Raw genomic sequence first — 17,851 nt, forward strand, 5'->3', positions numbered from 1 at the left:
TTTCAAATGCATGAAAAATTGCAAACAAAATTTTGAACTTTTGGTATTTCCAAGGCTGGACAGAGATCTCTTCCCTTGGGCACATAGAAATCAATCGAGACACCCAAAATGACATTGTTAGTGGATCTCAGCGTTTCTCTGGACTGATTTAAGAACATCGAATAAACCTTCTTAACCAAGGTGAACTACGCGTTGCCACTTGGAACGCAGCTACACTTAAGTTTCCTGGAGTGAAACCGATGTTTGCTCTTGCGCTAAAACGCTTCGGTGTAGCTGTAGCTGGACTCACAGAAACACACCTCGTCGGAAGGGATCCGAGGATTTCAGCACAGAAGATATCACCTGATTGGTTCTGGTGACTCAAAAACAAAGATAAACGACGTAGGCCTTGTGCTAAACTCCACGACAAAGAGATGTCTTTTTTCTCACAAGCGTGAAAAGTGGACAATTATTGTGTGCTATGCTCCCACTGCAGAGGGGAAGGACCGTTCTATACAAAGCTCTCAATAACCCTGTTTAGAGTCTTATTGCACGACATTATCACTCTACTGGGAGACCTTAACGCGACATATACTGACAGGGAGGATGTGTGGAGAAATTTTCTTGGCCCTCTAGCTTCAGGCCCGTTGATTGGAAAAGGATAGGGACTCATCCAGCTCTACAGCACGTATAATCTATTCATATTTAAATGACTCTTTCAGAAACGTGAAATACATAAACACACTTGTTATAATAACGATATATAGACAAAAAAGCTCATCGATTATATCATTATTTTAGAAAACTGGCGCTCTTTAGAAACTAGCTGCCGGACGTATATGTCTAACGAACTTAGAAAGACAGATCATAGGATGGTGATCACCACGCTATGACCACGCCTTAGAGCACAGTGGCAAGACGGGTGGCCCCTCAAATTGGATCTAAGTAGTCTGACAGCAACTAAGATGTGGCAAAACTGGTTTAGCTGCCATCAAGACCTGGATGACTCTGATGCTGCATGGAACTCCCCCAAAGAAAATTTACTCAACGCTGTTGGCAGTACTACTAGTCGAGCAAGACACAAGAAAAAACAGTTGATATCCCTTAGGACCCTACGTGATCGACCTGTTTCGTAAGGTCCACCCAGCAAACAACAGTTCAGATTACAAAAGTGTCAATGGCACGTGCAATAGTCTACTGCAGGGAAATAGAAAGACCTTTGTTGACAGGAAAGCCAGTGATTCTGAAGATGCTGCTAGGAAGGGGGACACCTACTCACAATACAAACACCTCTGTTACCTAACTGAAGGGAAGCCTTCCACTGTGAGCCAAATTCTGTCTGGTGAGGATAGCATGCCAGAAGCAGCCACTTTTTAAAGCTTCTAATATTGAGGCAGTCGCACAATCAGACCCTCACCTGATTCAAGCAGCCATGGCTACCACGACTGAGGTGGCTTCCAACCTCTAATGGCGACTGCCTACTGCTTCTGAGATCAGAAATTCTGTAAAACATCTAAATGATAATTGAGCCCGTAATGTCTATGGTAACAGGGTGGGAAGAGGGGGTCTGGTCACCCACAGAGTACGTTGACTCTTAAAAAGTACACTAGAATTTTCACTTTTAAACCAAATGAGTCCCCTCCGAAGTTTTTATGACCACTCCTTCCGTATGAAGCGGCTCTGGAAATAAAAATAAAAAACAAAAAATAATAAATAATCAATTGAAGCCCTATAGTTCTTTACTATATACAACGCTAGAGCGCTGCCTCTGATAAATCAAATAAGGAAAGGTTAGAAATATTTAATTCAATAATGATTTATTTTTCAAAAATACTCACAGAGCTCGATAAAAGTAAAAAAAAAAAAAAAAGAAAAACAGTAAGAAAACCTAGATATGCGACAGAAGTTTAACAATAAATATCCATAATATCATACTGAGCATGAGAATAAATATCCATACTGAGCAAATTCATTGCGTAAAAAAAGAAAAAAATAAATATAAATGACTTAAAATATCTAAAGTCTATTTTTAGTAAGGTAAAAATATGTTTTAAATGTAAAAAAGAAAAAATCATTTCATAGATTCTACATCTTATATATAAACCACACATTCATCAAAATTCAAACAAGATCAAGAGAGAATCGGAAACAGCAAGTCCCAAATTTTGGCGGTACATTTTAGGGGAGGCTCAAAGCAAAGTGGCAATTTCCTTTTAGATGATATAAACTCTCCTAAGGGTACAAGTATGTACAATTACTTTTAATTACAGATAAAAACATAGCCCAAAATCATTGCAATTAATGATTCTGATCGCATTAGCAAGGGAGTACAGGGATGGAGCCCTCACCCTTTACTGATTTAAGGGATACAAAAATACTCTCAGTAGTTGTTTTTACATTTTACAACGTAAACCAAATTTTCAAAACCAAATTTTCTTTGGGGGAAAGGTGACAAGTTTGCCACATACGTATTTTGGCTGTGTATTATTTCCCTTAGTATCCAAGGCCATAATTATTTAATATACTGTAATTTAACTTAGCATATATTTTCAGACTGGTTACGGCAATAGATTCAAAAATTCACCTATAATCATACTTGTGTCACTGGAGGGGTCAGTTTGGCTGAAACAAGATAACTCAAGTAGCCTACTCTGGAACAATGTGATAGCCGTTTGAAAACAGTATTACAAAGTGTAATATAATTCCATTATCTTTCACATTTATTCAAATTTGCATTTTAGAGAGAATTGAACAAAAGTACAGAGACTCAATTGGTGCGGTGTGGGTGTATAAAACGGTCACTTGTTCCTAGAAGGCATAAGGAATAGTCGATGCCCATGGTCAAATCATGTTCACATATCATATAAACATATTCACGAGATATTTAATATAGCATTAACAAATTTTCCAATAAAAACAATTGTCAATAAAAAACATATGTCAATAAAAAACAATTTAAATACAAAGGACTTAATCTGAATTTGAATGCCTTAATTGCCATAATAGATGAAAATTAAAAGAGATGTGGTTTCTTTTGTTAATCTAGATGGCGATCCTTGGTATTTGTAACTTGGCTGTAGATAGTCGTAAATATTATCAAACTATAAGTCACAAGCTAATCAAATAATTTCTTTTCTTCTAAGAATCCAGCACAGAATCCCATTCTTTCACTCGATTTTTGAATAGCTAAATTCGTCAGATTACCCAACCAATTATCCTAGTCTGAATGAAAATTCCAACGAAAATCCAACAGCTCATCCAGGATAAAATAAGAATGCAGAGATTCCAGACACGTTCTAAGTTACTTGTTCTCCTATGATCAAGAGTGGGTTGAGAATCTTTGTTTCAGGCCAATTCATCAAAAATACTTTTCATAAAGCTAATGAAATATTCAAGTAAATGTAGACAGTCTACTGAGCCTAACTCGCAGACCTACCTCTAGTCAGAGCTGTTCCTAAGGGGGCCGAAACTCGGGTAGTTGCCCAGGGCACCGTTGATTTGGGTTCTAGTGAACTACCGACTCTCATCCAATTTTTCACTTTGATTCGGTCGGGAGAGGCGCTGTAATTAATTTTGATTTGAGCACTATCAACCTTAGGAACGGTTTGACTTCAATCATTGTATTTGACATCTAGGAGAAACAAGGATAAGCAGTACTCAAGGTTAGAAACAAAAACAAAATTTTCAAGCTTAAGTTATCCTAAATTACCATCTGAGTATGATCTAAGAAATGTGCTTCTTTGAATTTAACAATCTGTTCATTCTACATCTGATATGCAAAGCAATAGTTTCAATGTCAGATGAGTAATTTAAATTTTTTAGACAATTGAAGGATTTTTAGATCAATCTGTGACAAGAACAACGATAACTCATATCTAAGACTCTGTAGACAAGTTTTGTTGACATTTAACAACATGTTGAAAATTGGTTGAAAATCATTGGAAAAGGAACATTTCCCTATTTTCAGGCAAGTTTAGATCATTTTCTAAGGACAAATCTAAATTCTATCATTACTCTGGTTCAGTGAATGGATATATCTAAAACTAAGGAATCCATCGATATGAATATCTTGTCTTCTCCGTGCAAAATATGAAAAAACTATGGAAATAGATGACGCTCGAAGACTTTTCATATCTATTTTCTACTTTATGTTACAAGCTAACGTAAAATAGATAGAAATCTAGGATTGTTTCTTTGAAGTCTTTATGTTGAACTAGTTTTGCAGAACATTTATCCATTGATTGCTTTAAGAAAATGTGAGGGATAATAGACTTATCACAAACATATTTCTCTTTTCTAATTAATTGTGGGCGACAAAATGTATTTAGTATGTCTGCTCAAACCGTTTCTATTGTATAAAAGCACAAGCAAATATAAAACCATTTTTTTAAACAAACCAGAAGCAGAAAAGACAATTTGGCTAACAATTTTTATGGCAAGATTCGATGTGCCATCAATTACTTGGCAAAATACTGCAAGTCTAGACAGTCACATAATTCCCTGATGTATATGTCATTAGCACCGTTGCCAACGCGATACAGTCGTGCCGTTTTTGGTACAATTTTGAGATCCTGGTACAATACGGTGAATTCCAGGATTTTTGGTACAGTACATATTTTTCTGTACATTTGGGCTTGCTTGCTCCTTTCTCACTTTGATATCTTTTCAAGTTTTAGTCTGTCGAAAACTTTCTTCTTGTTAAGGAATATTTTTAACCTGCTGCTCAGATGGTACAAATTATTCTGTCGCAATACAAATTTACTCGGAAAACTGGTACAATTTACTTCAACCCGTTTGCAACCCTGGTCATTAGATCATACACCTTAAAGTGATTTAATAGGGACAGTAATTTTTCATAGAATAAACATTGGCCAGTGAAACAACACTTATTCTAGACAAAGGTGGGGGCAGGCTTCAAAACCGATGGTGTGAGGCAAGAAACTTTTACCGCCGACCAAACTTGATATTTACCCCGGTAAGGTGGCTATTCAGAAGTGTAGGGAGACTTTTCAACTGGGCAGGATAATGTAAACCTTAAACCCCCCCCCCCCTCGTTCTGGCTAAGCCACTTCTACTAATCGAATTGTAGTTTGCTGGGTTAAGCTACAGAAATACGTAGAGTCACATTCACTGACAGTAATGTCACGAAAAAAATTCTAAATCAATGTTCAGAGAATTCAAATTACAAAAGACATTATTCTAAAGTACTTCCTAAAGGATCTCGTAGTTGATGTTATCTTACTAGAAAACTATCAGGCTGTTATCAAATACCTAAATATTAGTGACTAAAGCCAAGTGGAAATAGGTCAAGAATATTTTGTTCATAATAAATGCTTGTTCTTATTAAAATACATAAGTTGCGATTTCATAGTCGACGCTAAGCGATAGCAATACAACTTCATGTCATAATGATCCATAATAGCAGCATTTTAAGAAAAAAGTTGACACTCCGCTATTAATAACGAAAAAATAGATAATTTACATACAAATTGATCTTTTTTTCACTTAAAATAAAAATGAAGGTTTTGTAGCGTGTGATAAAAACGAGAAAAGGCGAAACTTACAGAAAATCAATCTGCTTAGGAGTTTTGGCGTGTTTTTATTTTTACTTTTTTTGCTAAAGATTGCGTTCACGTTTTCCTACAAAATACACTTTCAGTCAATAATTGAATGTAAATTACAGTACCCTCTTTGTTTTAAATGCTACATAGCTACACTTTATAAGAGAAAAGAGAATGATCCACAGAATCTTCCAGAAAATTAAAAGCAGTTCCTATAGACCAAGGAATGCAACAAAATTAGTATTTTCCAGTGATAATTTTTTACAATTTTCTAGCATTAAAAACTTCAAAACACCTCGCTTTGTTACCCTTTGACATTTTCAAAGATTTAACTGGTTTATTCATTTTAATGATTGCTCTTACACTTTTTTGACTGATTTGGATTTCCCTATTCACTTAATAAGCACAAAAATGTACTATAAAATTAATGTACACTTAAAAAATAATTATCAAGCAAATGAAAAATTTACGTCTAGATATGTACAAGCTGTAAAAATACTTAAACATACCCTTTAAAAAGGGTATGTCTTAAAATTGCACAGAATAGGCTAACACACAAGCAAAATTAACACAAAATCGTAATATGTACACTCCTGGCAATAAAAAGAAAACAAAATATATGGTGTGCTAAAGAGGAACTTATTTTGGTACGCTTTGTGTTGGAAGAATAAATTTTCCCAAGTGCATTTCTCTTCTTTTCGCTTTCTTATGGGAGTGAAATTGAGTTTTTGGTACCAAAATTACTTTACCGTAATGTGGATGCCTAAGCGAACACTCTTTTTGAAAACAACTGGCTCCTAAAAGAGGTTGAAAACTCCAAAGAATTTTTTTTCAGCAACATTTTAAATTGTGTTGTATAATATATCTTTTGAGTAGCTGAAATCGAGCTAGTCCATAGCAACATCTAGTAATAAGTAATGAGAAAAATTAACAAAACTTTGTATCAGTTTAATAACCTATTAAAACTTATTGCACTGTCGAATACAATAAGATATATTTTAATTGGGGCAACAACTCTAGGACAGTAAAATAGGAGAATGTATGTTAATGAAGTCTTCCTGGGAGGCAACTATAAACTAAAGTTATATTCTTTAATGCTATGGAGTCCAGCCTTGCAAGAACACTTATTGGTTCATAAATATATTCATTATATATAATTATATGTACATTATATATAATTGCGATAACTTTAATTGCAAGTGAATGTTATAATGCTTTTAAACTGTTAGGGAGATTCCTCAAGGTATCTCCCTAACATTATATTCTATTAAATGAATATACTTTTTCTTACTTTTCTCTTGAAGTTCTTTATATGTTGTGGATGTCAGGTTTCAGATAAAATGAAGGCATGGCTTTTCATAGATAAACAAATTTTGTCTATAGTTCCCCCTTCCCTGTGATGGACCAAAAAACAACCAGAATAACAAAATCTAGGACAAATTCAATTGCTTCTATACTATACAATTACAAACATTTCACGCTGCACTATTTCTAATTCAATGGTAATATTCTTGCATGTCACGCGGGTGGCTTGTGTTTGATTCCGTCTTCGTATATTTTTGCCCTGGATTCTGGCAATTTTTTTTTAGATACATCAGGGGAGAGGGGGGAGGCAACCTATAGTCAAACTTTGTACATATGTGAAAATCGATACTTTCATTTTATCTGTAACATGACATACACAATCTACAAATATCTTGAAGAGAAAAGTAAGAAAAAGTATTTTTATTTACAAAAAAAAAAATTCATGGTACCATTGGTTCGAATGTTGGGACTTTCGGTGCAGTTTATAAAATTTTCTTAGTGCGCAAGAGCACTTATCAAACATAGTAAGAGCGGGAGGTTACGTAAATGAGACATTTGGATCACATTTGACATCCAGTAAAACTTTGGAAAACCTCATGTTCTTACGGTTGAACTATACAAGATTAAACAATCACAAAAAAGTTAGAAAGATATATTTTACGGCAGCAACTTTTTCTTAATGCATCTGAATTTCTTAAAAATAATAAAAGATATTTGTTTTGAGAAACATTTCATCTATTTGATTCATACCCCTGATATGATGCTGAGTTGCAAGGTGTCCTACGGACTGCAGTGACTTTTTCAGAGAGTATATCAAGCCAAGCGATTAGAGCTAACTTCCCACTAATATGTGCTTATGATGCCGAATAAAACACTAGTAACCATAATTACTTCAAACAATCTTCATGCACAGGTTTCTCTTCAAGTAACAAATAGAATTCTATAGAACTTTGAAATGTTTGAAAGGAAAGAACTAAATGTTTAATGATGATAAGCCTGTGATGTTTTCAAAATCTCTTTTCAGTTAAGTTTTACAGCCTCGAAATTGCAGTTATGAAGGCCTCCGTACACTGCTAGCTTAACTATTCACTATAGTTATTATAAAAATATTGCATCATGGGAAATTTTCTACTAAGTGAACTGCAAATTCCTGCTCAACAATTACTAAAAATGGCACACATTCATACATGCTAAACAAACAAAAACTCTTTTATACTACAATACGGATGAGTACTAATTACATATGAATAATTAATCATGAAACAGCAGAATATTCACTTTTAATTAAGGAACTTTATGACAGCAGCAGGATTAGCTATTTTTTTGCGGCATTTTTCTACCAGGATAAAAGAAATTATGAAGTATTTGAAAGTAATCAGGCTTATAAGGTGAATGAACTGTGAACATTGCATTTGGACGTCCGTTAAACAAGAAATTCCCTTTGATATAAGTTATTTTTGAGTTCGTTAAGACCTTCATTGGTGGCTTTGTAGTCGTGGTAGTAGTCGGTTGTGGTTCTGTGACAATGGCAGCAAATTCAGTTGTAGTTTCTATATCTGATTCAGTTTCAGCACTTAAAGGAGGCAATACAGTTGCACTGGGCTTTAGAAAACCGTCAGCAGGACGACGAAGCGAGAACAAGCTGGAAGGACGTCCGTTTGCATTAAAATCAACTGGAAGAACATTCTTATCAACACTTGGAGTTCTAATATATCCAAGACCCGGAACAAAATTGTAAGGGTTTGGCGGAAGACGGATGTAAAATATTGGGGAGTTTGGCAGCTTTGACAACGCTGTCGACGTCTTCTTCTGCTTCTCACTTTTCTGTGTTTTATGAGTACTTTCTGCAGCATAAGATTCCCCGTCTTTTTCCTTCATTTTATTGGTGTTTACGTTCTTTTCTAAGACCTGATATTCACTTGTCTTAGAATCGTCAATATAGTTTGATCTAATATCATTTTCTCTCTCAATATTTATTTTTGTTCCAGGGGTTCTACTTTTAAGATACGTTACTTTTGACCCTAATCCAACTCTCTTTATGCTACTGTTTGGCAAGCCTTGAGACACCAGGCTATCACTGAGCTTTAGTGGCACAATTTCTGGGACTATATCACTGCGACGACCATGGACGCGCAATTTTGTTGCAAAGTTTGATTTCTTACTAGTAAGCCCAGGGTATAATGATAATCTTTCAGAAGGTATGTTACCAGGGTATATTCGAAGTGCTGAGAAAGTTGACGAAACAGAAGACAGAAGAGAAGCAAACATTATATTCAGTGTGAACCTAGAAAAAAGAATGAAATCAATACTCACCAATGAAGAACAGAAGATACTACATAAAAATAAGGTAGTATGGATAAAGGTCTTGGCAGAAATATAAGAGGTCATTCTTTTCAACCTAGTTTTTAACTAAGCCTAAATTTAACATTTGTACTTCGCTTAAAATTTAATCCTTTTAATTAGTGTCATGGTTTCTCCATGCTGAACACTATACATAAATTTCGATGTATATATGTTACGGGGAAAGAACGAAGTCTGTAAATGTCGAAAAATTCATTTTTCTCTGATTAGATTCAGTGCCAGTCAGCTTTGTCAGTCTTTACAAGGTTTGATGGTAAAAGTTAAAGTTTGGTTAGGTTAAATTAGGTTTTAATTCTCAGAAATGGGATAAAAACCTAGCTTAACCTAGCCGTTCACCATTAAACCTTGCATAAAACTGACAAAGCTGACTGGCAAAGCTGGTGAAATCGAATGAGAAAAAAAAGGAGTGGTAGACATTAGTAAAGGAGTAAAGGACATTACGAAGTAGTACAATCAATTTCGTTGGATTGACCAAGTTAGATGCGAGTGACATTTCAATATGAAAATTTATCACATTAAGGTAAACCGCCTGAAAATGATTATTTTTAGGTCATTCAGTCATGTTTGGGCTCAAAACGGACCTTATGGAGGTTATTTTTTGCGTGTTGTATGTTCAGAGACTTTTGCGAAAAAGAAACTGAAATTTAACCGACATAACCGTTCTCGACATTAAACGAGTTAAAAAGATTCACGAGTGAAGATAGGAACCAACTTTTATCCTAACGTAGTGAAGGATTGGCCAACTAGAAAAGGGGGTTAGGGGTCAAATTCATCATATTCTTATGAAAATAAGAAATACACTCGCTCTTGAAGACATTATTTGGAACGACAGTACATTTTGGGGGACTTCAACCCCTCCCCTCCTGGCCTTTTCCAACCCTATCTACGCCCATAAAAATGAGTATGTGGCATAAAAAGAGTTTTTGTAACGCAATCTTAAATACTCCAACGTGTCTTCCGATTGTACCTCTACATCCAAATATATTCGTGTGAATGAAGCAAAAAAGCAAGTAGACGCATTGCCAGCATCAGTAGCTAATAATTTGTATATCTAAAAAAAAATTTAAGTAATGGTCTGATTTTTCAGCGTCCTATACTTAACTTAATGCTGTTTGGGTTCAATAAACTATTGTTGATTCCAACATTTATGAATATAATGATAACGGGATTGTTTAACGTGGGAAAACATCACTTGACCTGTCATTTTTCTATGTCTTCACATGTCAGAACAATGTTTTGTTAAGTGTTTTATGCTTTGATTACGGTTTGCATAGATTTCTACTACTCTCTTTAAACAACAGCTGCTTAATTCGATTGTACAGGTTAACTATTTCATATATTTTTTAGCTTAGTAATTAACGCACAATTTGGCGAAAGTTTGAGATTGTCCAAAATGTACTTTTTCAAGCGTTAAAATGTACGTTTTCGTACTTTTTCAAGCTCATGAGAGGATAGAAGACTAGCCTACTAGATTTTTTTCATATTAGAAATTTAAGACTGGATTGATAAGGGTTGCTTTCAACCACAGTATATAAATTATAGGCAGTATGATCTTTCCCTATCTCAGCCATTAATATAACCCGGACCGAGGTGCGAGTGCTCCATAGAACGTGGCGACATTAGAACTTTTCAGGGGTAGACAAGTCAGATTTCTCTTGAACGTGAAACTTGGCTTCAACGTTGGAACACTAAATTTTGAAGAAACTAATCTTAAATTAATTTATTCCAACACATATATGAAAATCGGTAATTAGTAGTGCGATGTTATTATTAGATGTTTTTAGGAATTAAAAGTAGGTTTCGAAGTCTCAAGTTGGTTTTACAGGCATTTTGAGAAAGTTTCTGCCAAATTACGTGTTCCAGGGTAATTAGACCGCTGATGGTATATCAAATGAGAGGAGCTGTTTGTACGCGCTAATGCAAGAATAAGTGGGAGGAGCTGTTTGTTCGCACCGAGAATGAAGAGCCAGAAATTATCTGCGGTAAACTTACTGCTATATCTTTATACTGTGTTTTCAACAGGGTGAGACAAAAAAATTAAACTCCGATAGGCAAAGAAAAGAAAAAATGTATTAGATTGCATAATTCTAGTTTCAAAAGGCTATATTCATGAAGAAGGGCGGAACGGGGAATGGAATGAGTGAACAGGTTTACCCGCCCTCTAAACAGTGGCGGATCCAGAGGGGGGCGCCCCCCCTAACGTAGTCTAAAGTAGTGTAATTTACTTAATTAACGCAAGCTTGCGTTAGTTGAACTTACTCCTAAAGCAAGTTTATTGGATCAACCTATTTTTCGCCCCCCCCCCCCTAAAAAAATCCTGGATTCGCCCCTGCCTTAGAAAGACAAGTAGTTCCATAGCCAAACACATTTTTAGGTCCCTATTTTTCAACTGCTCCTATTTGCTAGCATGGGTTGAGCCCTAAGGATCAGAAGCATTAGAAGATTTTTTGGAAGGTAGTCGGATTTTGAAATAATTGTATTTTTTCTTTAAAATTTTCCTGACGAAATCCAGGATCATATCTAACCCTTTTGATTGGAATGGGAAAAGACCCCAATTTTCATATAATATATTACAGAGCATTGAACCTCTCCCTCATGCTCTGGATCAATTACACTTTACACAATTACTCTGGAAAATTACACTTATTGGACAATACTGATTCATTCAAAGTCCATATTAGATTAACTGTATGTATTTTAATCAAACAGTTCGTGGTAACGAACTGTAAGTAAGGAGCGACCCGGCTCAATGGTAACCGAAACTCTAAAATACGGAATTTTGATACCAATAGATACATCAAAAGAATCAGGTTTTAATTCTGATTTCAAAAATATAAGTTTCATTAAATCTAATCTTACCCATCGAATGTTACGCGCCTGAGAAAATTTGGCTGATTTGAAAAAAAAGAGGAAAGACCCCCTAAAAAATATAGAACCTTAATGAAAATCACACCATCATATTCAAAGAATAAGAGAACCCTACTTTAGATGTTTCAAGCACCTATCTACAAAAATGTGGAATTTTGCATTTTTTGCCAGAAGATAGATCACGGATGCGTGTTTATTTGTTTTTTTGTTTTTTTTTACCAGGGGTGATCGTATCGACCCAGTGGTACTAGAATATCGTGGGAGGGCTCATTGGAACGGAAATTAAAAGTTCTAGTGTCATTTTTAAGTGACCAAAAAAATGGAGGGCAACTAGGCCCCCTCCCACGCTCATTTTTCTCAAAATCACCGGATCAAAATTTTGAGATAGCCATTTTGTTCCACATGGTCGAAAGTATTTTAACTATGTCTTTTAGGATGACTTAATCCCTAGAAGCCCCCGGGGGGAGGGCTGAAATTTATGAACTTTCCGTGGAGGATGTTTCCTTGGGGTAAAGGACATTTCTATGAAGGGGGCACCGGATTTCCCAGCATTATTTAAAAAACAATCAGAAATTAAATTAAAAAAAAACAAGTTTTTTCAACTGAAAGTAAGAAGCAACATTAGAACTTGAAACGAACAGAAGTTATTGCGTATATGAGGGGGTTCGCTCCCAAGTCAATACGCCCCCAAGTCTCTTTACGCTACAGTTTTTTTTAGTGATTTGAAAAGAGCTATCTATTCTAGCTAAACGGCCTTTGTGATTCAGGGGTTTGTTATTTAAACAAAATTTTAACTTTAGCGTAAAGAGCGTGGTATTGACTAAGGGGAGAGCCCTCTCATATACGTATACGTAAAAACATATACGTAATCAAAAAACATAAAAAAAGCTATACGGCTCAATAGTAATCGAATCTTTAAAAAACGGAATTTTCATGTCAATAAATGTACCAAAAGAATGGGCTTATATTGCTGATTCTAAATATATAAATTTTATTAAGTTTAGTATTACTCATCAAGGGCTCCCCTACAATGAAAGAATTTTAATGAAAATCACACCGTCAGATTCAGCGTATCAGAAAACCCTTTTACATTGGTTTCAAGCTCATATCTCAAAAATGTGGAACTTTGTATTTTTTACCAGAAGAGATCACGGATGCGTGTTTATAATTTTTTTTTTTTTTAAGGGGTAATCGTACCGACCCCGTGGTCCTACAACATCAAAAGAGAGCTCATTCAAACGAAAATTAAAAGTTATAGTGCCCCTTTCAGAGACCAAAAATGCTGGAGGGTAACTTGGCCCCCTCCCACGCCCCCTTTTTCCCAATTTCGTCTGATTCACAAGGGAACAAATTTTTTTGTTCTTTCATCAGAGATATTTATTATAATTAACGGCCTTTGTGATTAAGGAGTCGTTCTTAAAGAATTGGAACACGATTTGAATTTAACCTAAAGAGCGAAGTATTGACTAGGGGGCGAACCGCATAATTTACGTAATAAAGATATTCGAATATATAAATTCATTACGTAATTTAATTTGTAAATTTTTCCAGAACCAAATTTAGAAAAGCCATTTAGCAAAAGAAATGCAAAATTAATATACAAATTTTGTTTTAATCCTTTAATGACGGTGAGCCAAAATAAAAACTGCATTAATTAAAAAACGATCAGAAATTAAATAAAAAAAACAAGTTTTTTAAACTGAAAGTAAGGAGTGACATTAAAACTTAAAACGAACAGAAATTATTCCGTATATGAAAGGGGATGTCCCCTCCTCAACGCTTCGCTCTTTACGCTACAGTTTTTTATTGTTTCAAAAAATAAAGTTGTGAGACAGAGTCAAACTTTAGCGTAAAGAGCGAGGCGTTGAGGAGCGGACATCCCCTTTCATATACGGAATAATTTCTGTTCGTTTTAAGTTTTAATGTCACTCCTTACTTTCAGTTTCAAAAACTTGTTTTTTTATTTAATTACATACACAAAAATTTCAGGTTCTCGCACAAGGACATAGTTTGTATAGTGGTGTAGATCGTGAAGGATATGTATCCACGAAGTATACAAATCCCTTGCGGTGCCTAGTGCGGCATGTTGTTATATTTCTCTTGTTAAATAAGGCATCAATTTTTAAATCCTTAAAATGCGAGGAATAATTTTAATTTAATTGAATACCTTACTGAGTACTATAAACTAAATTTTAGAAAAATATAATTACGGTATAAAATCTCGTTTTCTCTCCAACTTCCAGAAAAATAGATAAGCAAAAATATCGGATATACCATGTTCTAGTCTCCACTTTGCGGATTCTGGTTGAAGTTGAATTTGATAAGTCTTAGGTAGACGATGGGGGCAAAGACAGAGTTGGATACGATTGTAATTTTCCTGCTGCAGCAAATTGCACTACGTTATCTGATGCTTGGAGTAATAAATCGCACTCATAGAGCCACTGTGCCTTTTTGAAAGCTACGTAGCCGTGATTTTGCATCTGCTTTTCAGTATCTTTAGTCACCCAAATGACTAGAAATGACACTGATGCACAACAAATTACGCTCCTTTATAGGATACTGGTACAATAAATTTCACCCATAGACCTTCAGTGCCTAGGCAATAGTTACTACCTCAGTTTCCGGTTTCCATTCTAGCACTAGGTGATCAAAATCACCGGCAATGGTGGTAATCAATCAAATGGACAAGGTCAGCAAATTAAATATTAAATTTTGGTTTGCTAATTAGCCTAAACTTTTTTTTTTTTTTTTTTTTTTTTTTTTTTTTTTTTTTTTATTTACAAACAAATTCAGTTTTCTCTTGCAACCACAAAAAGTCATAGAAAACCTTAAATACACAATGAGAAAAACTTTTGAGAAATCCTGAGAATATATTTCATGCTTCAACAAAAAAAGCCTGTTGTTAGTCATTTTAAATGCCTTCTTTCGACCATGAAAATTGCTTTAATTTTGTAAACTGAAACTCTTACATTGAAAGGTGTTATTTCCTATTTGGCGAGTATTTAAGCTGCAGAGGACTACTATACAGAACAATAGTGGATCGTGGAGGACTAGGTGTTTATCGAACGAACCCCTGGCTCAAGTGTAGCTTGTTCTTGTCCAGTTTCTATTAGCGTTTACACGGGTTTGTCAACTGCCAGAAGCAGCCAAGTCCACCTTAGTTTAAGGCAGTTTAATTTTGCGCATTTTTTACTTGAAACACTATACGAATTTTCCAAGCAAAAAAAAAAAGTTCATACGGAAATTAACTCTAGATTAGCGACTACTCTGGAAGCTTAAGAAAGGGAAGGTACATGAGGGATGGTACAAACAGAGCATCGGTGTAATATCAACAGGCCAAGATACCCCCCCCCAATAAACAAAAACAAGGTTAAATGGCTCAAGGCTAGAAAGAATAATGTAGGACTTGAACAAACAAATAAGTGAAATTAGAAAAAAAAGGGCAAGGTTAATAAATAATAATTTATTATGTATGTCCGTCCAACATTCACAAACCGTCTGAAACATTTTTTTTTATATTCATAAGAGGATTTCTATGAGAGGAAAAGCATGAAAAAGTTAAATGAAAAAGAACATCAGGGGGATACAGAGCCATTTGCCCCGAGATCCCCCTCCAAATCCCCTGTCCTGACAGTTTCTTAAAAATATTTTTCTTGGCATTTTCATTAAAAAATGAAATTTTGTGAAAAATGTTTTTGTTATATTTTCGTTGAAAAAATTTAAAAAGCAATAAAATTGACCTCCCCCCTCGATTGAGAAAAATATAGTCCCCCATACATTCCTGTGAATTTGTACAACTGTAAAAATTGTACTAAATAATAAATATGAAAGTCCTTGAAAGAGCAAAACTAAAATCTAAATAGCAAAAAAAAAAAAAAAAAAAAACCAGCAAAAATACCAAATTTTGAAAGTAACAGGATATATCACCCATTTGAAGGCTCTGGTCACATCTAATGCTTCGAAAGGCGCTATGTTACACAGCATAAATTTTACAAGAGTAAAAAGTTGAAAAAGCTGTTTTTTTCTCTTATTAAATAGAAAAACAAGTTTTTTTTTAACTGAAAGTAAAGAGCGACATTAAACCTTAAAACGAGCGGAAATTATTCCGTGTATGGAAGGGGTTGCCCCCTGCCCCCTTCTCAACGTCTCGCTCTATACGCAAAAGTTTTTATTGTTTTAAAAAACGGAGTAGTGAGATAGGGTCGAATTTTAGCGCAAAGAGCAAGGCGTTGAGAAGGGGACAGCCCCTTTTATATACGGAATAATTTCTGTTCGTTTTAAGTTTGAATGTTGCTCCTTACTTTCACTAAAAAAATTGTTTTTTTATTTAATTTCTGAACGTTTTTAAACTAATGCAGGTTTTGATTTTTGCTAACCATACATGAACAATTAAAAGGAAATTTGCATATTAATTTTGCTTTTTTTGGTTAAATAGCTTTCTCGAAAGTTGTTTAATTTTATTTACGAACGTTTTTATTAGTAATAAATATACGTACCTTACGAATTAACTTGCGTAACGAATTTCTATATTCATATGTTTTTATTACGTATATTAAGAGGTTCGCCCCCTAGTCCATGCCTCGCTCTTTACGCTAAAGTTCGAGTTTTTTCCAATTCTTTAAGAATGATACCTTAATCACAAAGGCCGTTAATTACAATAAATAGCTCTTATGAAATTACTATGATAACTTTCGCGTAAAGAGCGAGGTATTGACTAGGGAGCGAACCCAATCATATACGTAATAGTTTCTGTTCGTTTTAAGTTTTGATGTCGAAAAGTTTTCAGCTGAAAAGTTTTTCAGTTGAAAACTTGATTTTTTTTATTTAATTTCTGATCGTTTTTTTAAATAATGCTGGGAAATCGGGTGCCCCCTTCATAGCAATGTCCCTTCCCCCATGAAAAGTTCCTCCATGGATAGATCATCCCACGTAACCCCGACCCGTCCTCCCACTACCAGAAAAAATCCCCCCTGAAAACGTCTGTATACTTCCTAATAACCAATACTATATGTAAACATTGGACAAAGCTCATAACTTGCAGCCCTTCCCCCGGGGACTGTGGGGAATTAACCCATCCTCAAAGACATAGTTATTATATTTTTCGACCATGCTGAACAAAATGGGTATCTCAAAATTTTGGTCGTGTGACTTTGGGAAAATAGTGAGCGTGGGAGGGGGCCTAGTTGCCCTTCATTTTTGGTCACTTAAAAAGGGCACTAGAACTTTTAATTTCCGTTCGAATGAGCCCTCCCGTGATATTCTAGGACCACTGGTTCGATACAATCATTTCTGAAAAAAAACACGCATCCGTGATGTTTCTTCTGGCAAAAAATACTGAATTCCACATTTTTGCAGATAGAAGCTTGAAACCTCTACAGTAGGGTTCTCTGATACGCTGAATCTGATGGTGTAGTTTTCATTTAGGTTCTATGAATTTTAGGGGGTATTTTCCCCTTTTTCTGAAAATAAGGCAAATTGTCTCAGGCGCGTAAGTGTTGATGGATAATACTAAACTTGATGAAACTTATATATTTGAAAACAGCATAAAAATCTGATTCTTTTTATGTATCTGTTGCATCAAAATTCTGTTTTTTAGAGTTTCGGTTACAATTGAGCCGGGTTGCTCAATGCTTACAGTTCGTTACCACGAACTGTTTGATCAAGGAATGCTCTTTGTACAAGAGTTTTTCAAGGCACTCAAGATACGGCAAAAAAAAACTGATCTAAAGCATCATTTCTTAACTACTCCTGCGAGTAAAAGAAGAGTCTATAGCATC

The 17,851-nt window shown here is 35.0% G+C and overlaps 1 protein-coding gene across 1 annotated transcript in view; it reads right to left on the reverse strand.

Moving 5' to 3' along the window:
- Nucleotides 1-2,407: 2,407 nt before the first annotated feature.
- Nucleotides 2,408-17,851, reverse strand: part of LOC148954401 (uncharacterized) — a 100,550-nt gene continuing 85,106 nt past the window's right edge. The window contains exon 2 of the mRNA XM_089086445.1: nucleotides 2,408-9,129. Within this exon, the coding sequence (XP_088942571.1) occupies nucleotides 8,157-9,129 (973 nt within the window). The 3' untranslated portion in view covers nucleotides 2,408-8,156. The remainder of the gene's footprint in view (nucleotides 9,130-17,851) is intronic.

Source organism: Artemia sp. Qi Xiang Cuo, chromosome 3, assembly GCF_049724085.1.
Source record: "Artemia sp. Qi Xiang Cuo chromosome 3, ASM4972408v1, whole genome shotgun sequence".
NCBI lineage: Eukaryota > Metazoa > Arthropoda > Branchiopoda > Anostraca > Artemiidae > Artemia > Artemia sp. Qi Xiang Cuo.